The sequence below is a fragment of the Lycium barbarum genome, chromosome 8, assembly GCF_019175385.1.
Source record: "Lycium barbarum isolate Lr01 chromosome 8, ASM1917538v2, whole genome shotgun sequence".
Classification (NCBI taxonomy): Eukaryota; Viridiplantae; Streptophyta; class Magnoliopsida; order Solanales; family Solanaceae; genus Lycium; species Lycium barbarum.
The window spans coordinates 94247559-94272471 of record NC_083344.1 but is presented as its reverse complement, the minus strand read 5'-3'; the positions used below and the strand labels follow the sequence as shown (position 1 = coordinate 94272471).

Genomic DNA, 24913 nt, shown 5'->3' with positions numbered 1-24913 from the left:
CAATAAATTTAGAAGCCCGAGTAAATAAAATTAAATAAAGGAGGGACAAAATTGGGTGTCAACAATAGGGTTTTGATTAATCTCTTTTGTTTTACTCCCAAAGCTATGAAAGTACTTTTCTGGTTCAAGAAAGATAGAAAAGAAAAAATTACTCTGCTTTGTATTAGGTTTTTTTTTTTGTTTGTCTTTTTTAGTTTGTTATTGTATTGTGTAATCCGCACTTTTTGAATGTGCAAAAATAAATATAATATTTAAAAATAATTCATCCAATACAAGGGGTTCATAATAATTGAAAAATATTTCATTTCATTAGCAACGAAATACATCGTAAAGTACAATATACTTAAAAAAAAAAATCAAGTTCTAGACACTCTTCTACTTCCAGATGTCCTATCAAGTTCTAGACACTCTTCTACTTCCAGATGTGCTGCCACCATCGGAGTTTTGCCCACATGAACGCTTATCATCCCCAAATTAATTACATGTCGAGCACTTACGAGAGTAAGTCTTTTCTCTAACATCCATTTGATTGGGATAACGGGTTAGCTTGCTTTTTCCCAATTTACGGATATGCTCCTTGTTCGCAACCATAGAAAACGGCGCGGCTAGCCAATAAGCTTGATTACCAAGGGGATGGAAGTGGCCGAAATATGCTTTAAGGTAATTTACGACCTTATATTCCCCCGCCACATAATCAGTTACATTTCTGGCCATTCTCTCAAAGCACTTGATTGCATGCGAACATGGCACGTGGTACATTTGCCACTTACCTCAAGTGAATGATCTTGTATGCTCAGTAACAATCTGTTTGTTTCCTCCTTTACCATCGTAATAACCCGTTCTAACTTCATACACTCGTTGAACGACGTCATACTCGGTCATGAGGTGACCCTCTGCTTTTCTTCTATGGTGCTCCATCTTTTTATAGGGCTTTGACATCCATGTTCCGCCCTTGGCTTGGCTTTAGCCTGCCTTGTCCTATCCGCAAACCGCTCCACGACCTGCTTGAATGTTAGTCTTACCATTGCGGTGACAGGTAGTCCCCGAGCAGATTTGAGGAGTCCATTGAAAGACTCCGAGCTGTTCGTTGTGAGCATGCCCCATCTCTTTCCTCTTTCAGCATAAAGCGTCCATTTTTCAACTTCTAATTTCATCAACCAAAACATATGCCTCTTCACTCACTTCCCTTAGCAGCTCCATTTTTGTAGCCCATTTTTCTTTGTTGATGTTGCATCGCAGGCCCTCACATTAATTTGTTTACAGTGCTATTTCCAAACTTTGTTTGCAAATGTGCCTTTATGACGATCTAAGAGGACACATATGCCCTGACGACCCATAATAAGATGAGTCTTTAGATGAATCAAGAACATCCCCTATGTCTCGTTGGCGGCAATTGCGAAAGCAAGAGGGAATATTGACCCATTGGCATCCATACCGACTGCAATTAGGATCTTGATGTCATATCAGCCATATACATGCATCCCATCTATCGATATCACATTCCGACAGTGAGCAAAACCATCAATACTTAGTTTGAATGCCCAAAAGACGAAGTCGAAAATTCTGCCCTCTAAAAGCCACTACTGTACAACAGTGCCAGGATTAGCATGTTGTAGAGCCGCCATATACCGCGGCAACGCCCGAAAAGAGGATTCCCAAGTTCCAAAGATCATCTCAAAAGCACGTCTATGCCCAAGAAATCCCTTTTTCTTGCCTATGGTTTTGGTTTTACCATATTGGTAGTGGACCATGCTAATACAAGTTTTGATGGGCATCCTGCATAAGTTTAAACAAACAACATTTAGCAATGATATTTTAATTGCTATAAGATATATAATGTACTAGGTCAGATAAGTTACCTTAGAGTTTCCTTAATGTCTTTAAGTAACACATGAGCAATCAGGTTTATATCTAAATTAAAATGATTTGCTCGACTTTGTCTCATATCACAAGTGTGCTTTGGGTGGAATTTTGTGATTTCTCACAGACCATTAGGCTTAACAATTCCCCGAAGCAACCACCGATAGCATTGAGTCTTTTGCTTACAAACCAGTCTCCATACCGATTTGTTTAAGTCATAAACCTTAAACTCCCTCATATCCTTTATACAATAAATTTTGACAGCCCGTTGCAACGCCTTTTTTGATGCGAACATCATTCCCTTTGCAAGGACGCATTCATCAGTCATGAGATTTTTTGGTTCAATCCATGTTTTTTGGCGACTTTGATCATCATCTCTTGTGAAGACAAATGCATCCTTACGACCTTGTAGACTGTCAAGATATGGAATATAGTCAGAATGCCACTACATTGGGCTGTCAGGAATTGGGTTTTCCGCCATCGGAGGTGGTACGTGGTGGTGAGTTGGTTCTTGTTGGTTCGGGGGACTAAAATGCGTATCTTCTTCATCCCCTTCACTATCTTCATCATCAGTTACCTCTGCATTATTAGCTAGTTCCTCGCCATCACTCTCTGATGTATCCACATAACTTAGACAATCAGCGCCATCTAAGAAAGGCCTCCTCCTACACGATAAAAAGCATATGTTAAATTCCAAATTCAAATATATACACATCAAGGTGATGAACCTACACATATTGAGAATGGGCATGGCGTGGAGAATGATCAACTCCACCAAACTGAGAGGACTGTCTAACATCCACAGTTGGTATTACTGGCGAGGTTTGATAATAATCAGCTGTACCGAACTGAGAATTATTATAATAATCAGCTCCACTGAACTGAGAGTTTTGATAATAATGAGCTGCTCCACTAAATTGAGATGATTACCCAATATTACTCGTATCAGGTCTATAACCCCTACAAAGATTTAAAAATGATTATTTACCAATACATACAATAAACACGTGCTACTATACAAAATAATAATATAAGAATGCATATTTACCAACTTTGATTTAATTGTTAGGTTAGCTTTTCCAGTGGCACCTGGCCACTCAAAATGTCCCCGTAAGAACTAATATCCCCATAAGTGTTAACTTGACTGGGCTGTTCTTGAGGGACCTCTTGGGGGTATCTTTTCAACATACATCTCAAGAACATTAATGGCGACTAAATGTTTATATTCTTCTGGCGCATTCAAATAATCCTTCAAAGAATCATCATCATTGATATAATGCATACCATAAAGCACTACACCATGGGAAACTAATTGTGGATATCTGCCTGTTATATAGATTTCATACTCATCTGGACTAATGTTCATTTTTTCATGTATGTAAGTGACTAGTGATTCATAAGACATTTCAAGTGGACATTTAACATGAACTTTTGGTCTTTTATTATAACGAACTGTACTATTGTCATCAAGGATAATGTCATCCCAATATAGTGAAACCCTAACTGATGGAATATCTTGAGCCATTTTTGTATGAAGTTTGATTTCTTTTGAATGACCTAAGAGAGGTTTTTTGGAATGACTTAAGAGACTTAAACTTATGAGATGGATGCGTTTTTACCTCGTCCAACATTCTTCTTAAATAGATTCATATTGACCCTTATTGCGCATTGAAATATTGTGCAATAGTCACTATTTTCGTCATTTCATGCATTGTATTGTCAAATCGGTCCTTTATGTGTGATAAAAAAGCTGAAATTGACATGCATGGCATGTAGTCAAATCAAGCATGAGGTATAAATACACTTGTATTGCGCATTGATATGTTGCGTAATATGAATTAATGTCTAATAAAACGGTCAAATAATGCATCATTGTATTGTCAAACCAGTCCTTTATGTGTCATAAAAAAGCTGAAATTGGCATGCATGATGTATTGTCAAATCGGTCCTTTATGTGTTATAAAAAAGTTGAAATTGGCATGCATGATGTATTGTCAAACCGGTCCTTTATGTGTCAGTAAAAAGCTGAAATTGGCATGCATGATGTATTGTTAAATCGGTCCTTTATGTGTCAGTAAAAAGCTGAAATTGGCATGCATGATGTATTGTCAAATCGGTCCTTTATGTGAGATAAAAAAGCTGAAATTGGCATGCATGGCGTGTAGTCAAATCAAGCATGGGGCGTAAATACAAGTTTACAACACTTAAACCTAAATATAACAAGTTTCCAAACTTACTTCAGAACACTTTACAACCCCTAAAACAATGATCCAAATGTATATGTATACTTGATGTAATGAGCCGATATTATTTTACGCTAAAAAAATTATTAAGTTCTATAGAAAATATTTATATTTCGGTGTTTTGAAACGTGACTAATCTTCGGTCAAAGTACGGAAAAAAGCTTAATTTTGAGTTTGATTTCCAAGAACAAAGGCTGGGGTCGGGGGAAAGAGGATTTCATGCACAGAATCTGTGCATGAAGCCTACTTTGGTTTTTTTTTTAATTTTTTTTTTAAAGAGTTAGTTTGATTCCAAAAGTTATTTTTTGGGTTAAACTCGTCGTGTATAACTCATTTAACTCAAATTGAAAATTATTGTTGAAATTCCTAATCCGTCAAGAGGAAAAAACCCTCAAAACGAACCTTCACTCTTGATGTACCCAACTTATTTCTAAAGGAGATGAACTGAAAATATTTCTATTTTATTTGCACCCCCTCTGCAATAAAAATAATAAAGAAACCTCTCAAAATGAACCTTCATACACCAACCGACCTTTCTAACATTACTGTCGTCTCTCTATCTTTTCATTATTTTATTGCATGTGGCCTCCTGTCAGTCCATACTCCCCGCTCGAACCCCCACCCCTGCCTTCTATTTTAATAAGTAGTTGAAAACATAAAGAAAAGCTCAAACGAATACTGAAAATCTTAAAGGAAGGAGGAGTTATTTTCTCTGAGGAGTAGACGACCATTAATGGAAGAACCTGAAGTACTTACAACATGCAACAGTGGAAGAAGAATACACATCGACCCGAATTACTCACCCGAATTCGAGTTTTGGATGATCCGAAACCCTTCCTTTCCACAACCCGACTTACTCTCTGCTGATGAACTCTTCTCTGATGGAATCCTTCTTCCTCTCCACAATCTCCAATGCCCCATCTTTTATGACCCACCTGACCCGAACCCTCCATCAGACAAAACTGACTCCGTACCCGAAACCGAGATTTCTGCATGTGAATCCACATTATCGAAGCGTTGGAAAGACATTTTCAAGAAAAATAACAGGAACATACCCAGTATAATTTCACAAGTGAGGTCTGAGGAGAGAAGAGTGTATGCAGACCTTAGCCTTACTTTAGAAGGCAGAGAGATTGTTTCTGATAGTCAGGAGAAGAAGAAGAAAGAGAAGAAATGTGGGGCTGTTGCAGCAACAACAACATACACAGTGAAATTTCACAAAGCAAGATCGGAGAAGGATAGAATGTACGCAGATCTTGACCTTACCACTATCTTGAAAGGTGGAGAGTCGATATCCGAGAAGAAGAAAGAGAAGAAATGCGGAGCTGCTGGTAGAAGTAATATTAATAGGGCGGAGCTGAATATCAACATCTGGCCATTTTCAAGAAGTAGATCAGCCGGAAACAGCGGAATTAGGTCACGAATGGTGAGACGTAAGGGGAATAGTGCACCGTGTTCCCGGAGTAACTCCGCCGGTGAGTCAAAGTCAACGAAATGGCCAAGTAGTCCCAGCCGTACTAATGGAGTTTATTTGGGCCGGAAAACTAGAGTTATGAAGTTGAATGTACCGGTTTGCATTGGTTACAGGCAACAGTCAGTTTGCAGAAGTGATGAAAATAGTGCTATAAGTGGACAGAGTGGTGGTGAAGGGGTCCGTAGCAGTAATTTACTTAATATTCGAAGCATTTTTACCAAGAAAGTGCATTAGCAGATATTGGTATGTGTATGTCCAAGTAATTGTACAGATTTTGAAGATGCTCATGCTTTTATTAGTACTCTCAATTTTTCTTTCTTCTTTTTGAAGTTTTTGTTAATATAAAGTCTAAATTCTTAACCTTTGACTATTGGAGCTCTGTGTGTATGGAATTTAAGTAGGCAATTTGGTCACAGATTCCAAATATTTTTCATTTTATTTTAAATTTATGGAGTTAGTTGTATTTGTTATACTTTTTATAAAGAATACTTGGATTAATGTTCATGTTTAAAGGGAAAAGGATCAAATTTACCCTCCAAGTATGGTTTATAGTTTAAATTTTCCCTCGGTCAAAGTTTGGGATCCAATTTGCCCTTCCCGTTAGAATACTTGATAAATTTGCCTTTATATGAATGGAAGTGTGACTTGGACTTTACAACACAAAAATAAAAATAAAAAATAGCCACATTGAATCCACATGGACTCTCAAATTTAAATCTCTTTTTAACCCGTAACCCGTAATCCGTTTCCCAATCCCGCCTCCACAATCCATGATACTCTGTGCTTGTATAACAAGTATATGGATGCTCCGATGAAGAAGGGGGCGCTGGCGAAGTCGCCGGCGAAGAAGGCGTCTGCAAGAAAGACGAGGAAGTAATAGAGTTTAGGAGGGGGAGATTTGTAAATTTGCTAGATCCTTTTTCGTGCGTGATTTGTATGTTCGCCCAATATAGAGATGTTTTCAAATTCCAGTTGTTGAGTTTAATTTTTTGTGCCATAATTAGTCTTTTGTTCATGTTAATTCTTTTACCAATTTCTTTCATGTTGTAGCTCTGACCAAATACTTTCTCAGTATAGATTAGTTCGATCCTTCGTAAGCATTAGCAAACTCTACTTAGCGTATTAGTGAATCATACGTCTGTTTCTCACCATTGTTTTCTCTTGCGCTAATTTATTTTTTGTTTTAGTTTTACTAATAATAAATTTTCAAATTCTACTAAAATGCAGCATTAAATGTTTCAATGAAAACACAAGCCATTAAAATTTATCTTAATTTTACTTCTATTAAACATATACAAGCCATTAAAATGTTTGTATAACCAGTAGTTATGTTTGTACTATAAATACTGCTCTCTTCATTTGTTTATTTTAAATAATTGAATAGATAGAAGGATGAGGATTAAGTCATTTAATTTTATTTTAATAATTATGGAGATGGGTTAAGAGAATTGGGATTGAGAAGCGGATTACAGGTTACGGGTTAAAAAGAGAATTGGTTTTGGGAGTCTACGTGGATCTGATGTGGATCCGATGTGGCTATTTGTTTTTTGTGTTGTGGAGTCCAAGTCACATTTTCATTCATATAAAGGCAAATTTATCAAATATCCTAACGGAGAGGATAAATTTGATCCCACACTTTGACGGAGGGTAAATTTAAACTATAAACCATACTTGGAGGGTAAATTTGACCTTCTGAAGTGAAAAGTGAGTTGGAAAACAAATTATAAGTTGTTTTTCTAAGTTAAAATACAACTTCAAGCTAGACTTAACAGCCAACACTAATTTTCAAATAAACTGAAAAATTATTTAAGAAAAAGTGAGTAATTTTTATGGCCAAACGGATCCTTTAAGTTTATGAAGTGACAATAAAAAAGATTTTAAATTTTGCCAACTTAATATAGGTCACTTTTTTCCCCGAGGTTATTAGCTAATTCAGGAAGAGAGCAAGATGCACTATTATGAGTCATCTTACACCTTTATTTAGCAGGTTAATTTTGTCAGAATAGTATATTTGATTTCTTGGTGTTTGTTTCTTTCTTTTGCCGGAATCATCTTTGTTCAACTACTCCAGTTGTGGAGATCGATATAATAGAATTTGTTCATGATTTTAACCTTTTGTGACATAAATAGCACAAGTCTTCCTGTTAGGTAGCACGATCTACTCCCTATCCTATGTGTATCCAATTTTCTGTTATAAGATGAAACACATTACTGTATCTGTTCTATGATAGCGTCTTTGCGGAATGAAACTGCAGGTAAGTAAAAGATACATGATATTCATGATATTTACGTGGAAACCACCCGGCTCTAAAGATGATGAAAATCATGACCTACAGACCTGTAGGATTTCCCCAACAACTTCACTACAACAATGAGCCAATTGCAAATTCAAGTTACAATCTTTGTAACTTAGGAACTAACCTCTAATCTTTTAATCAACCTCTGACTAGCAAGCAACCTTCAAGTTGACCTCCAACTTGAAGTTGAATTTACAACGTTTTGTATCTAGCTGTAATGCTTCTAATAAAGCTGATAAAGATACAACTCGATAAACCAAACCTAATACAAGATATCTAGACTTTTGAACTGGGGAATATTATATAGTAAAACAGTTCCTTGAATCCTTCTTCTTGCACTGGGGATACAACTCCGGATTCTTGAATCTTCTGGATATATCTCTTGATAGCTCAATATTCTGAATTCTATCTTCATGGGTGCGCAAACATTTTCTTAGAAAGACCATGGGTATTTATAGCATTATGCTCCGCAGGTCGGTGAACACAAAACCCTTTCCTAGTCGGTCAATAACACGCACGTACGGTTTGTGTAGTATTTGGATTCTTGCCTTGTTGAGTCAGCTTCTAATACGTGTAGAAGGCTTACTAATCCCTACAAATTTGGCAAGGAATCTTTCATACTTGACCGCCAAGTTCTTTCCATAATTCTGCAAATCCTAGTTGTTGTAGGACTTGTCTTGCAACATGTTCACGAACTTGTTTCATCCACCTGGTTGCCTTGCCTTTGAATCTTGACTGTTTGAGGTGGAACATCTTCTCAAACCTGTTTCATTGATCATATGTTGCTCTGTATCTGTCTGCCTGGCATGCATTTGTTCATTGTTGGAATAAATCATGTCTTCAATCTTGACTCACTCTTTGACTTCTGATTTTGTTCTTGCTCTGTGATGGAACATGTTTGCAGACCTTGTTCTTCTATTAACCTAATTTACATGCTTTTCCTGCAAACTCTTTAGCTGAACAATTTTTTCCTTCTGAACAGTGTCTTATGAGTCTCAGTCACTTCACCTCTCCTCTTCTTCATTAACTCACCACAGCTGGCTATTCATCCTCTGCACCTTTGACTGAGTCATCTACACTCCCTTTTGCTGCCTCGTTCAGTTGTTCTATTCATATATCATTCATGCTATACACTGAATATATCTGTATGCGCCTCTGTGATAGATCATGTATGTAGACCATTCATTGTCTCTCTGATCTGCATTCCACCTGCCTTCATACTGACACACATATATATATCTGCAACCTGTTTGTTCATGTGTCTGTATCTGTCGCTACTGCTTTAGTGCAATGGAACATGTCCTTGGACCTGTTCTCACTGTGCTTTCTTGCTTGCAACATTGTTCTTATCTCTTCCTCTGCTGTCAGTCAGTTCACTTAATGCCTTTTATGCTGAATTACTTGTTTTGGTTTGTCAATCATCAAAACTACATACATGGCTTTATGCCAATAAATTCCCCATTTTGATGATGACAAACACCAACTTTGTAACCTTATATTATATTGCGATACTCTTACTTTTAGCATATTTAATTTATTTAATCTTCTTCCTCCTTTTGGCATCATTAAAAAACAGACCAGTTAATTCAACTACTAGGACACTTGAAAATAAAGATGGCAATTCACCAAAGGATTTCCATTAATTCACAGTATATCCCAACACAGATATACTTTAAACAAATACACAGATCAATGAAAAGAAGAAAAGAAAACAAGAACTGAACATAGGACACATGTGATTTCCTAGGTAAAACTAAGAAGATGGTTTTGAGGTTGAGGAAGTGTCTTTGCTAAGTGCATCAACCGGTTCCTGAATAGTTTTTGGATTTTCTTTCCTTTCCTTATCCAGTGCTGCAGACTCAAAAGTTTGGCATTTAGTGCTTCATTTTATTGCTCATACTTAGCTTGCAGCATCTCCAATTCATAGAGCTGTTTTTCTTTTAAGGCAGTAATTTCTGCCTCCTTGTCTGCAAGATGATTCCTTAACATTTGCAGCTCTTCGTCTGCATTCTTAATTGGAACAGGTGTTGACACCTAATTTTCACCTCATAAAATGCGCATTTTAATTTTCAAATTTCCCGAGTCCAAGACGGAGTAAGGATGCCTTTAAAAAATTAAAAATTCTAAGAAAATTGCAAAAATTGACGTTTAATTATTATTTTCATAAAAATTAACAATTACAAGAAATTACGAGTTATTTGCTTTCACAAACGTGATTTGAAAAGAAGATACATATCCCGCTCCGTCTAACTCGAGAAAATTATTAATTAAAAATGACGTAAATACGGCTCATTTTGACCGCATTTTTTCACATTTTTAAATATTGCTCGGAAGTATATCAATATTGGGCTCGTTTTGAAGCTCGTATTTTAAAACGACATATTATAATTTTTATTACGTCAAAATATTATTTTATGAGGGCGTATTAGACTAATTAACCTAAAACTATATAAAAACTATGCTACATTTTTATAAAAAATAAGAAGGGGACTTTATCCATTTGTACCTTTGTTGGTACTATTTGGATAAGGTCTTTTTGGGGGAAAAGTACGGCCAAGTGGCCTATAAAGTCCTAGAATTCTAAATACTTAGTTGAATGATTTTGAAAACTTGAATAAGGATTTTGGGGGGAAAAGTACGGTCAAATGACCTATTTTTGTCCATAAATTTTTAAATGCTTAGTTGGATGATTTTGAAATTTGAATAAGGATTTTTGGGGGGGGGGGGGGGGGGGGGGAGTTTTTGAGACAAAAAAAAGGGGGAATCTTCTTTTTCTATTTTTGAGAAAAAGAGAGAGAAAAAAAGAGTTTTAAATTTGGCATCCTAAAAGCTAAAGTTTGATTTATATATTCAAGGCTTAGCAACAAAAGATACAAAGATAAGATATACATATAGAAAAAGAGAAAAAAAATTGGGGGGGGGGGGGGGGGGGTTTAAAGATTTGTGAAGTGTTTGGTGCTTGAAGTAGATCGAGCCAATCCTTATTTTGATCTTTAGGTTGCCCCATCAAAAGGTAACCTCTCATTCTATCCTTTATTTTATTTCTAGTTATGATTATATATTTATTATGATACTTGTGTTAGTTAAAAATAATTTTTTGCTAGCTTAGTCTTGTTTGATGATTAAGTGGATATTATGTGAATTTGATACCATTTGAAAAAATGAAAATAAATTAGAAGTTTGATTTAGACAATGTTAAGTGATTTAAGGTTAGTTAAATTGATATCATTTGTTTCATTTCTAGTTATCATTATATATTTATTATGATACTTGTGTTAGTTAAAAATAATTCTTTGCTAGCTTAGTCTTGCTTGATGATACCATTTGAAAAAATAAAAATAAATTAGAAGTTTGATTTAGACAATGTTAAGTGATTTTAGGTTAGTTAAATCGATAAAAATAAGAAAAAATTCCATTCTTTATTTCATTTTAAGTTATGATTATATATTGTTTATGATGCTTGTGTAGTTGAAAAGGATTAGGTGCTAGCCTAACTTTGTTTACATGATTAAGTGAGTATCTTATGGATTTATTACTATTTGAAAAAATGAAAATAAATTAGATGTTTGATTTAGACAATGTTAAATGATTTTAGGTTAGTTAAATCGATAAAAATAAGAAAAAGAGATTTCATCCCTTATTTCATTTTAAGTTATTTATGATGCTTGTGTAGTTGAAAAGGAATATGTGCTAGCCTAACTTTGTTTACATGATTAAGTGAGTATCCTATAGATTTATTACTATTTTTGACAATGTTAAGTTAATTAAAATTGATAAAAATAAGAAAAATAGTAGCTTAAGTTAAAATTTTGACATTGTGTTGATAGGTTTAGTGTGATTTATTCGTTCTAGTTAGCTTTTGATATATATATATATATATATATATATATATTAAAAAATAAAACTTAGTTCTTCTGAGTTTGTTACTAATTCATATCAACTATTGGGCCTTTTGCATAAATTGTCCTTTAATTTATAAGTATGACAATTATGGGCAAAAGTATTGTAATTAATTTTTTGGCTTTGTAAATTAAATAATTGACCTTAGCCTATTACTAATGTTTTGTATACCTATCTTTTGTGACCTCCCCAATTTGTTGGTGGATCTTTCGAGGCCCACTAACATTGCTAGATCGAGTCAACCCCTATCATGCAAGGACTAAGGCATTGGAGCATAATTTGGAGCGAAATATTTATTTATGCATTTTTCTATTGGGCTTGGTCGGCACAATTCCCTACTCTTTATATTATTTACTTGATTATATATATGTATGCTTGTATATAAATTGGAACCCTGAATGAGATTATCACGCCTAAGAGTTGCTAAAATTGATTTTCAATTTTTTTTTTTTTTTAAAATTGTTTTGGCAAATTTAGGATTGCGGATGATTTTGAGGATTTTTGATACCTTTGATATGATTTTGAACTTATAGGCAAACTTTAGGACTACTATGATTGATTTTGAAACTTGAGTTGGAAAAGATGTTTTGTAAACTTGGATTATCATTTTGGGTGAAGTGTTTTGACTATTACAAAGGCTAATGAGTTAACTTTGAGACTTTTTGTAAAGATTAAAATCAAGAATTGGATAAAAGTTCTAAAAATATGGCAAACCTATGGAGTATATTAGTATGCCTATAAAAACTATTTTCTATACTTAAAAACATTTTTTCTAAAAAAAAAAAACTTTTTCTAAACTCGAGTGGGCTTACGTAGTGTTCTACTTGGGTTAACGCCTTCAGGTTTTAACCTAGGTATTCTAGTCCGAAATCCAAAAAACGCCCAATTTCGGGCAAAACTCTACCATTTTTCGTTTCTTGAAAAGGAGTGTTTTTGGCATGAATGACTAATTTCTATTTGCGGAAATATGAAACAAAAACTGTTTTTATCACAAGCAATTTATATCTACAAAAGCATACTATTAGAACCCGTAGGTCAACCATATTTTACGGATCCTTAATACCGGGGTGCCTAACACCTTCCTCGGGGGATCACCAAAACCCTTACCCATACTTTGGTTAGATGAGGATTCTTTTAAAATTTAATCGTTTTAAATGAACCCTTTTCGAATTGGTTTTCCTAATTTCCTAAAAATTAGGTGACGAGTCTAAAACATTATCCATTTAGAATACCATTACGTAGAGGTATATTTTTTCTTTTTCCCGGTACGATTGACAACCGTATTTTTCGGGACACTTTCCTTTTTAAATGAGGCAAGTGTAAATGCGAATCAGAAAAAATATCAAACCGCTACATATGGAGACTCTGCTGGGGATAATTTAAGGTTCTAACCATAAGGGTTCCAATAATTTGTGTGTTTGTATGATATAAATTGTTTATGTGTTTAAATTTCCCCAAAATATAACTGTCATTCATGCATGCATACTCCGCCACTCCTAGCATTTATTTTACATTTTTTCTAAGGGTGACGATGTGGGATGAGCTGCGGTCATACCTTCACTAAAAAACCTTTTGATATATTCTTTGGAGGTCTCTAAGGTCGAGTGGCCATGCGATCAACCCACGTCCTTAAAGAGCCTACCCCTAGCTTGTCAGCTCGAGTAACCTGTGTCATTTATTTGAAAAACCACTCTAGAATAACTAGTGTAGAGCAAAGCCAAATCCCTACTGGTATAGCGCATACGAACCATAGGTCAACCGTATTTTATGGATCCTTAATACCGGAGTACCTAACACCTTCCACGGGAGATCACTAGAACCCTTATCTATACTTTGGTTAGATTAAGATTCTTTTAAAATTTAACTGTTTTAAATGAACACTTTCGAATTGGTTTTCCTAATTTTCTAAAACTTAGGTGGCGACTCTAAAACATTATCCATTTAGAGTACCATTACATAGTGGTATATTTTTCCTTTGTTCCGGTATGATTGACAACCGTACTTCCCCGGGACACTTTCCTTTTTAAATGAGGCAAGTGCAAATGCGAATCGAAAAAAATATCGAACCGCTACAACAGGTTGATCGATTTGTTCCACAGTCCCAATGACGTCCTTTGTTGTCTGATATTTCCATAACATTACAGGTACTGCAAAGCGGTCAAAGATGTCACCCAACCAAAACCCATATGCTAGTCTTTGCCCTAGTGTTTCCTGAAGAGATATCCTATGCATGTGTTGAATTGTGAGACTGAGTAAGTTTATATGGACCCTGGTATCAAGAAGCTCCATAAGTATCATGTCCAAGAAACTTGACTCAACCCTTCCTTCCTTTCTTGGTACTATCATGCGATGCACAACTTCGAAATACAGTTGATAAAGCTTAGGCTTCTCATTCTTTGGTACCCCCTTATGCTGTTTGGTTATTGGGTTACTTGAGAATTTCCTTGTCACCTCTACAACACTTGCCATTCCTTGATGTGAAGGCCACTCATTCATGCTATACTTTAACCATCCCACATAAGGCCCTTGCAAGATTTTCCCTAGCTTTTGAGCATTCAACATGATATCAATTCCTAATAAACTGCTGGTGAGTTGTTCCTCTTAAAAGGTAGCATTGACATAGAACTCTGTAACTTGTTCTCTATACATCCTTCTCTTCTCATTTCTTTAAAGAAATAAATTGCTCCACCCCTGATACTCAATTCTTCCTAAAAGCTCAACCATCTCAGCCCCCTCCCCCCCCCCCCCCCCCCATGACCGGTGACTACCCTTCCTTTGAGTACTAATTGTCTTTGAATAAGAAAAACCTTTCTCTGTGTTTGCTCCTATGAGTCTTCTGTGTCATGATAATTTTTGATGTCTTTGAGATCTTGGTCTTCCGACTCAGATGACTCATCCTTCTCAACTTTAGTTAGTTTATCTTGCACTTTTAACTTACCCTTTTCTCTTTTGGAACCAAGCTTGAAACTCATTCCTTTTGAAGTAGCTCTTTTGAGCCTGGAGGTTCTCGTGTCTATACTTTTATCTGCTTTTGTAGATGTTGATTTCTTTGCTGATTCAGTGTGAGGGACTAAAACAGGTTTGATGGTATTTGCTTTTGATCCAACACTTCTTTTACTAGCCACCATAGCTTTGATTAGTTCTTCTGCAGCTTTCCTCCCCCCCTCCCGGTGTGTGGAGTTCTTTGACCAGCTAAGGGATCCATACGTTCCTTTAGTACAGGCTCACCTGATGCCCTTCTGAGCTTGGATCTGGCCCTCTTTCCCAAATTTTCTGTAATGAACACGTCACTGTCATAATTTTTAACTCTTAACATCTGCCTTGTCTGAATTGAGGTGAGATGCCTATTCTTCTCATTGAATAGGTTCATCGACCTATTCCATGGACATCTGGATATCGACAGTAAATAACTATTCCATGATATTTACAGAAGATTCAGGAGTTCTATCTAATTTAGTTACTCTTGCTTCTTTCTCACCTAAGCTTTCTAGTACCTCAACTACCATCTCCTTTACTGGCTTTGCAGTTTCAAATAATTCATGTTTCTCTTCGATTTCACTACCAACACCAGCAAAACTTACTCTATCCTCAGCATCGTTTATTTCAGCAGGCATATCTATTTCATCTGTAGATTTTCGTAAGTGTTTCCCTTTACTGTCAGATTCCTCTATTTTCTCTTCTGGTATATTTTCATCAATTTTCAATTCGCTTGTGGAGGTTACTACATGGGCTACCCTTGTTCTTTAACAATCACAATTTTTGGAATAACTACTAGGTTTATCTGTTAGAGAGGGTATGTATAGTAGGTTCCTTGTAATTTCGACATTCTGCATACTAGGCTCTAAAAATGCAGGGGTTGGTATATGGACCTCGCCAATCTCCCATGGGTTACAATTCGTTAATGTTCGAACGTGTGTGTACCGACAAATGGAAAAATGCCTTGTGCTGCACTGCATTTCATATCATTGCATATCATATTATCTCATTGATTTCTCGGTTATGGTTTACTAGAGTTGTTCCTGATTTACTTTACATGCCTACTTGCTAACTTGATGAACTTGTGGAATAGGAGCTTTCACCTAGGCTTCTAACATGATATTTTTTTGTGGATTAGTAGCCGTTAAGTGTGGAAGTAGTAGTCGTAGGACAAAACCCCATCTCCATTTTCATTAGGGTCGGTTGACGATGCTGCTAAGTACATATTACTTCCCGTACTCATGCTACACTTGCTGTAGTTTTTTGTGTGCATATTCTATTCCTAGCACAAGTGGATCTCGGGACGCTGCCGGCTATTGAGGAGACCATCTTGACAATTCGGGTGAGCCATTAGTGTGATCCATGGCACCAGATCTTCTTGAGCTATCCTTACTTTCTATCTTTTATATTCCGGACAACTTATGTTTTTTCGGGATGTGTTCCAAGACTTATACTCTATCTTAGCCCGTTCTTGTACTAGTGACACCAGATTCGAGGATGGTTGTACTTTTATTTCCGTATTCATGCTACTAATGATATTTAAGACTTGAAAATTGACTTGTATGTTTATTCCGCATTAATTCTTATTTGATTTGTTTTAGATTAGGTTGTGGATGGCTTACAGACTCGAGGGAGTTGGTGCGATCACGCCTCTGCTGTTTAGGTCGTGACAAATTGGTATCAGAGTTTTATGTTAATCAGCCTCACAGGTACAAGAATAATGTCTAGTGGAGTCTTGAGGATCCGTACGATGAGCTCCGTATCTAGCTTCAAGAGGCTACAGTACATCTAGGAAAAACTCTGAACTTTCATTCCTTATCGTGAGTACTTGATTATAATGGATTCTAAGAGTTTCTTTTTTCACTCTCTCACAGAAGGTTAGGACACGATTAACCGCAGTCGGAGACTTGGAGCCTGCATTCGCACTCGTACTCGCTGTTACTATTGCTCGTGGGAGAGGCAGGGGACGTGATAGAGGGAGAGGTAGAGCTAGAGCCCACATTACTACACCAGCCAAAGGTCAAGCACCAGCTGCTTAAGCCCATGCTAGAGATGTGACTCCATACCTAGAAGAGATGCTGGAGGAGGGGCATGTTCAGCCAGATGAGGTTGTACCCGCCCAGGCACCAGCTGCATTTATTTCTACTCATGTTCTTCTGGACACTTTGGTGCGCATCTTGAGTTCTTTGAAGCTATGGCCCAGGAGGGCATACTACCGGCTACTCTAGAGGGTTCTCAGACGAAGTCGGTTTATTTTGTACCAGTTTAGACTACCTACATTTCAGAGAAGTTGGCCAGGATCTACATCCGAGAGATAGTTCATTTGCATAGTGTACCCATTTATTGCGATCTGTGCAGAAGGAGTTAGGTACTCGAATGGAGCTTAGTGCATCATTTCACCCTCAGATTGATTGTTATATCCCGTGTTTTCGCGTATTCGGAAAATTTGGAGTAATTGTGACTTGTAAAGAATAAGGCCACATTTTGATTTCATCGGACCTATATGTTGTTGTTTATGAAAAGTGTTGACGCGGAGACATCGGGGAAGGCCAAGGGCAAAATTAGAATTTCGGAAATTAGTTTCGGGAATTACAAAACGAGAATTCTAACAAGATGGGCTAAAAAAAAATAGAAAATTGAGGCCCAAATTTATAGGGGTGGTCGGCCATGAAGCTAGCCCAAGCCCATGTTATTAATTTGTCATGTGACTAAGTCATGTGACAAATTAATATAAAAGGAGATAATGTTCAAGAAAATTCAAGAACAATCACAACAATTTGAAGAACACCACAAAAAAAGGGCATTCGACCCTAGTGAAAAAAAAGATTTTTTTTTCCTAGCCTTTGATTTCAATCCAAAAATCTTGTCTTTCTTGAATTATTAATAAGTTCAAGGCGCTCTTCAACGTGGTATAATTAGTTTAGCGAAAGAACCACGTTTGCGGGAAAGTTGAAATTTGAAGGAAAGGTATGAATTTTATGTTTTATGTTATGGAATAAGTATATATGTTATAATGGTTAGAATTAGATGAGAATTGTGGACTTGTGATATGTGTGTGAAGCCGTGTGTGTGTGTGTGGTGGTGTATGGCCGTGTGCCATGGTGTTGGTAGAAAGCGGTGAATTAAATTTTATTTAGTTCGTTAGTTGCGTCGTTGTGACCATTGTGACGCAAACGAAGGTTTAATGACTTGAATTAGCTTTGAATTTGCTTGTACGTAATTATGAGAAATTATGTAAATTTTGTATGACTTTTATATAAGTATGGAAGTAAGATTCAAATGTGAATTTTGGTTGTTGTTAATGAGTTAGGAAGGAAAACAATGTGAGTTGGAAGTTTCGTTACATTTGTAGAAACATCGGATGGAATATGAAATTGGCGGGAATACTTGAATTCATGAATATTGTTTGGAATGCTATTGAATGTATTTGGAGGATCTTGAACTAGCTAATGAATATGGAAAATGTTGATGTTAGTTGGATAATGGAAAGTGGGATGGAAGTTGTAGGCTACATAGAAAAGTAGACTATTGATGATATAATGCATTTTTGTGATGATTGTTGACATTGTTGATGTTGTTGGGTTGTTGTTGCTACTATTTGAGCCGAGATGATTCTCGGGGGTGCTATATTTATAGGGGAGGTGCTGCCGAAATTTCGGTAGACAACTATGACTTTAAGTTGAATCTTTAGAATCCATAACTTACAATTGGTAAATGTGACCATTTGTAGATTCTGGGTGAAACGGGAATCGAGTTTAAGCGAGCATAAGACGCGCGTAAGGTATGTAAAGCCAACCCATTCCTTCTTTTGGCATGTCCTAAGTATACTAGTTTGATACTTGAGCCTCGGGGTCAATTCTGTTCATGGAAATCCGAATTTGAATTTGAGTACTATTCATTCAATCTAATTGAATTATAAATCTCACATTTCGTTGGAAAATAATCAAACGTCCGAAACTTTTGTAAATGTAGTAGAATCGCTTCGAAACTTCCAGTGATGATTCCATAGATCTTAATACTCGTGATTCAGGTCCGCCACCTCGACTTGATCCGAGGTGGGCCCACTAAGCCCGAGACTCTTCTGTTTGCTCTAATAGGCTTATTTTTGTATAGTGTCGGAAAAAGACTATTGTTTATGACTTTGGCTATCATAGCATAATGTTTTGACTGCCCCTGACATTCTAAATTATATTTTGAACTATAAATATAATTTTGGAAGTACTTTTGTGAAATAAACCCTGTACTGACCAATGGTTCAAACTTGTTTGACTAATGGGCTGACATATGATTATATCAAGTTTTATGACTATTTTGATTTATAAATTGCATTAGTCGCTCATGACTCCGCTCGTGCCCATTATGGTGATATCGTTCACCGGTCGCCGGGCCGGTTATTGATCGTGCGCACTATGACAATTCGGCCGTATGCCCTTTTGTTGACATGAGTATCCGGACATAGGTGTTCAGATACAAGTACTCCGCTAGAGGTACTCTGATATAAGTATCCGGATATGAATATTCTGTTCGAGTAATCCATTACGAATATTCTGATAGTGCGTTCAGTTATTCTAACAATTTTTATAAAATGCTTTGACACGTAAGAAAAAATGAAATGGTTCCAGATGTTTTGTGTTGATACAATCTATCGTGCCATCCAAAAGGCCATGTATGTACATTATGACTACTGCCTGGTTCCTTGAACTGATCCGTCGATTGAAATCTGTCTTGGAATGTTCGTAACGATTCTGTGGTAAAAGTGTCCGTAAATCTCGCATATCAATTCTGATCGTTCCGGAATATGTTTATGATCCTCAAATGTCAATAAGTATTCGTATCTATCGAGTCTACAAATATGTGCATCTGGTTTCTCACTACTCTGCTCGTGCAAGCCTGTGCATGTCTATTCACTGAGCCCGGGCCAGGATATGTTATCGTGCGCTGTTCCCCTATGATGTCTACTGTGTTCTGAAATATAACCGTGAGGGATGGTCTGGGCTGAGCTCGATCCCCAAAGCGGACAGTATCTGCGCTGCATAATCTGATCCCAGGCAGACGCGTTGGGAGTGTACTGGGCAGAGCTCGAGCTCCCGAGACTGATCCGTGACCCGTGTACTGGGCAGAGCTCGAGCGGGAAAAACGGGCAGTTTCTGCATGGGATGACCACTGTACTGGGTCGAGCTGAGGTGGTATACCCCTTGTAGACGCGTGTTCTGATATGATATGATATGATCTGATATGATATACTCCGGCTATACGCCGCCTGATATGATACGTTTATGTATGGTGTGACCACTGTACTGGGCCGAGCTCGAGGTGGCACACTCCTTGTAGACATCATATGATTCGTAGGTTACAGCGTCTGATCCGATACGCTACGGCGTCCTGATATGGCATATGACTATAATGTGCACTATGTGTGATCTGTGTCTGGAAAGTAAGTTCTGATACTCTGTACGTCCTGTATTCCAACCGGTATACTATATCATCTGAGTACTTGGTAAGTCCCGTATTCCTTCTGATATATGATGTCATCTGAGTATTCTGTATGTCATACACTCCGTCTGACACATGAGCTAGGTAGGCACAAGTTGCGTCTGGAAACCCTGTACGTTTGGCAACCCTTTTGACATGTTATATCGGTTTGTATGATCTGTGATGATTTGTATGATCTGGGTCTGGGGAGTGAGTGATTTGATATTCTGGACCATGTACTCATTCTTTTACCGCTTGTTTCGACTATAGTTCTGATTTCTGTATTCTATGCTTTACATACTCAGTACATATTCCGTACTGACCCCCTTTCTTCGGGGGCTGCGTTTCATGCCCGCAGGTACAGACGCTTATTGTGGTGATCCGCCAGCCTAGGGTACACAGTCTGCTGTTTGGAGTGCTCCTTTGATCCGGAGCCCATACTTTCGGTACAGAACTCTCTGTTGTATATGATTTCGTGTTTATGGTTATTTTGGGTACGGCGGGGCCCTGTCCCGTCATATGATTCCGTTGTCTGTATTAGAGGCCTGTAGACATGTATGTGGGTCATGGGTCGTGTTTGGTCAGTGATGTTTGCTTGGTTTGTGCCCAGTTTGCCCCTACGCTACGTTAATATGATCGATCTATGTTTTATGATATAAATAATGGTTTAAAAGATATGTTTATAATTTGGGACGCACGAGATTCATAATATATAGGCATAAGTGAGATTTGGTTGGTAAGTATATACGAGTGTCCACGTCGGACACTAGTCGCGGCCTATGGGGTTGGGTCGTGACATTGATGGTCAATCTGAGTGTACTATTCAGGTCCTTGGGGATATGTTGCGGGACTGTGTGATTGATTTTGGTGGCCATTAGGACCAATTTTTGCCTTTGGTTGAGTTTGCTTGCAACAACAGCTATTACTCGAGCATTGAGATGTCACCATTCGAGGCATTATATAGTAGGAGGTGTCATTCTCCAGTTGGTTCGTTTGATGCCTTTGAGGTGAGGCCTTGGGGTATAGACTTGCTTCGGGATTCCTTGGACAAGGTGAAATTGATTCAGGAGAGACTTCTGACTGTTCAGAGTTGACAGAAGAGTTATACAGACCGATAGGTTCATAACTTAGACTTCATGGTGGGTGAGCCTGTTCTGTTGAAGGTTTCACTCATGAAGGGTGCGATGAGATTTGGGAAGAAAGACAAGTTAAGCCCTAGGTATATTGGTTCGTTTGATATCGTTCAGCGTATTGGTGAGGTAGCATATGAGTTGGCTTTGTCTTCTGGTTGGTCAGGTGTTCATCATGCGTTTTATGTTTCTATGCTCAAGAAGTACCATTCAGACGATTCTCATGTGGTTCAGTGGGGCTGGTATTGCTTGATTAGAATTTGACTTTCGAGAGGAGCCAGTTGTTATTTTGGACAAATAAATCCGAAAGTTAAGGTTGCCTAGATAAAAGTTCAGTAGAGGCATCATTTGGTTGGGGAGGCTACTTAGGTAACTTAGTCAGATATGCGGATTAGATATCCCAATCTTTAAGAGATTCAGGTGTATTTTTTTTTGCATTCGAGGATGAACATGTGTTTATGTGGTGGATGATGTTAGGGCATTTTGGTTATTTTGACTATTTTACCCATATTGACCCTTTCATTAGAGTATATTTGACTTGTAGGAATGGGTGGGGCGATTCCCGAGGCATTCAGATATGATTTGAATGAGAAAATAGAATTTTTAGAAATTCATGAGTGTTTGGTTTCCCAAAGTCAACATTGGTTGTAAATAAGTCTTTTGGGGAATTTGGTCGATTCCATTAGGCCCGGAATGTCGATTTTGACTTGGTTGAGTAGTTGGTTTGGTTCCCGAGGGACTCAGGGGTATTTTGGTCCTCTGGTTGGAAATCTAGTTTTTAGGCATTTGGTGTTTACTGGGTCAAGATGATCTCTTTTGGAAATTCCAAGTACGCGAGTGAGTTTGTAGTGTGTTTTAGGAGTGATTTGCATATTTGGTTTGTATCCGGGAGGTCTCGGATGAGGATGGAAATTGGATGTCGGTAGATATTTTTGGTTTTTGGTGTGGCAGCTTTTGCAAAGGGAATCTCGCATTTGCGAATCCCGCTTTTGTGAGGAATTGTCCGCATTTGCGAGACTGGGTCCGCATTTGTGCAGATTGTTTCGCATTTGCGAACTTGGTGATGTCTGCTTTTGTGACCTTTGGCCAGCATTGAGAGTGGGCCGGTTTTGCGAGCCTCGCATTTGCGAGAACAACTAGATAGAGGGATAAATATCTTGGTTCGAATTATTATTTCCTATTCATATATTTTGAGCTCTAGACTTCAAATTTGGGAGATTTTAAAGGGGTGTTTCAAGATTCATCTCGTGGGTAAGATTCTAACCTTCCTTTTACGATTATATCACAGATTACTAAGGGTTTCATACTAGAAATCATGATTAGGATTGGGGAATCGGAGGTTTTGAACCCTAGGCTTGAAATAAGAAATTCTTCATTTGAGCATGAATTTGCGGATAGTTTTGGTTCATTTTTAAGATATAGACTTTATAGATCATGCGTAAACTATTTATGGTCCGAATTTCCTGTTTTGCCATTTTTGGCTCAAAGTCCTTTTTTGGGTGATTTTTTGGGTTCAGATTTGAAGTATACTTTTTTGGGTATCACTGGATTCGTATGGGTTCATATAATAATAATTTGACCCTATTGAACTCGATTTTGCAATGAAATTACAGTTTTGATATTTGGGATTTAGGACAGGGTTTTAGGGTTGAATTTTTTAGACCTGAATCTTTTGTATGGATATATGGCTATCGATTGACTCGTATTCTTACGTATGATCCGTCTTTGAAAATATTGGGATCGATGGGAGGCTCTACGAAAGTGCAAGGCTTTGCTGTGACTGTCGGACTCCTATTTCAAGCATTTTGATATTATGAACCTTAACTTAAACATCATAGTTGGTTAAAATTGGACTAATAAGAGGGGACAATGAACCTTACTGTTTCTTTGCTTTACCTGTTTCGTTGTGACTATGTATTCTCATCACTCCTAGATACTCATTTAAAAGTGGAAAAGAGCTAAAGATTGAGTCTTTATTGCTTTACTTGATTGCTTATTGTGTTGCTTGTCATATTCATGCTTATTATAGTATCTCATGTGCATTTAAGAATGATTTCGGAAGGTGTAATGATGGTATTTTGCGCCAGATTGGCTATGTGACAGGTATTGTGGGCCTAAGGGCCGAGTATTGTGATTGGAAGCCTAAAATGGCTGAGACCCGACTTGATCTGGGAGATCTAAAATGCCACGTTGGTATATGGACCTTGCCAGTCTCCCATGGGTTACGATTCGTTAATGTTTGAACATGTGTGTATCGGGAGATGGAAAAAGGCCTTGCATTGCACTACATTTCATATCATTACATATCATATTATCTCATTGATTTCTTGGTTATGGTTTGCTGGAGTTGTTCCTGATTTACTTTAAATTCCTACTTGGAAACTTGATGGACTTGTAGATTATGAGCTTTCACCTAGGCTTCTAACTTGATATTGTTGAAATTATTATGAATATTTTTTTGTGGATTAGTAGCGGTTAAGTGTGGAAGTAGTAGTCGTAGGCCAACCCTCGTCTCTATTTTCGTTAGGATCGGTCGATGATGCTACTAAGTACACGTTGTTTCCCGTACTCACGCTACACTTGCTGCAGTTTTTTGTGTGCAGATTCTATTCCTAGCATGAGTGGATCTGGGGATGTTGTTGGCCATTGAGGAGACCATCTAGTCAATTCGGGGTGAGCCATTAGTGTGATCCATGGCACCGGATCTTCTTCAGCTATCCTTACTTTCTGTCTTTTATATTCCGAAGAACTTATGTATTTTCGGGATGTATTCCAAGACTTATACTCTATCTTAGTCCGTTCTTGTTCTAGTGACATTGTACTAAGTTAATGTTCAAATCGAAAGATACATTACTCTATGCGTGAACAAAACTTGATCTTTGAGTCCTAATTTATATCTAAACAAGTGGGGTATTGTTGAGTTTTGTTTAAATATAATTATTATTTTAAATTTAAAAGTTAAATGAAAGGATGTGTATTTTAGTAAAAGGATGTGAACACTTGATTTTTTTTTTTTTTGTTGAGAAGTTGGTGATTCATATGTTTTGGATTAATTGTTGGCACCAATTAAAGTCATGTTTTTGTGCCTAAAGTAGACTTTTTGACTTGGTATGATGTTGGTGCACTATTGAGTTGATTCCTTGGAAGGAGATTTATATGTTTTGAATTGCTTGAGGACAAACAATAGTTTAAGTTTGGGGGTTTGACAAGTTGGTATTTGACCAACTTATCTCTTCTTTAATCTTATATTTTTGCTAAGTTTGATTGAGAAAATAGTGTATTTAATGTCATTTACTTTCATTTTACAGGTTTTATATGATTGAGAAGTGATCGGGAAGAAACCAAGTGAAAAACAAGTCAAAAGAGGCAATTGAAGAAAATGAGAAAAATGGCTCAAATTGCAAAAATGGCCAGATTTGTAAAACTGAATATTTGGGGCTATTTTAGTCACATTTTGATGTAAGAAAATTGGGAATTTATAAAAGCTAGACTTGAGGACGTTATTTTCATCTTTGGCAATATTTTCAAGCTTGAGGAGCTAGGGTTCATCAACCAACACTT

At 37.2% G+C, this 24913-nt stretch overlaps 1 protein-coding gene across 1 annotated transcript; it reads left to right on the top strand.

Moving 5' to 3' along the window:
* The first annotated feature begins 4836 nt into the window (after positions 1 to 4836).
* On the top strand, positions 4837 to 5811 carry LOC132607966 (uncharacterized). Its single transcript, XM_060322047.1, has one exon. The coding sequence runs from the start codon at positions 4837 to 4839 to the stop codon at positions 5809 to 5811; it is 975 nt and encodes a 324-aa protein (XP_060178030.1).
* The last annotated feature ends 19102 nt before the right edge of the window (positions 5812 to 24913 follow it).

Bases quoted from the DNA above. Each gene is read 5' to 3' on its own strand.
- LOC132607966 (XM_060322047.1), top strand. From the start codon at position 4,837: ATGGAAGAACCTGAAGTACTTACAACATGCAACAGTGGAAGAAGAATA.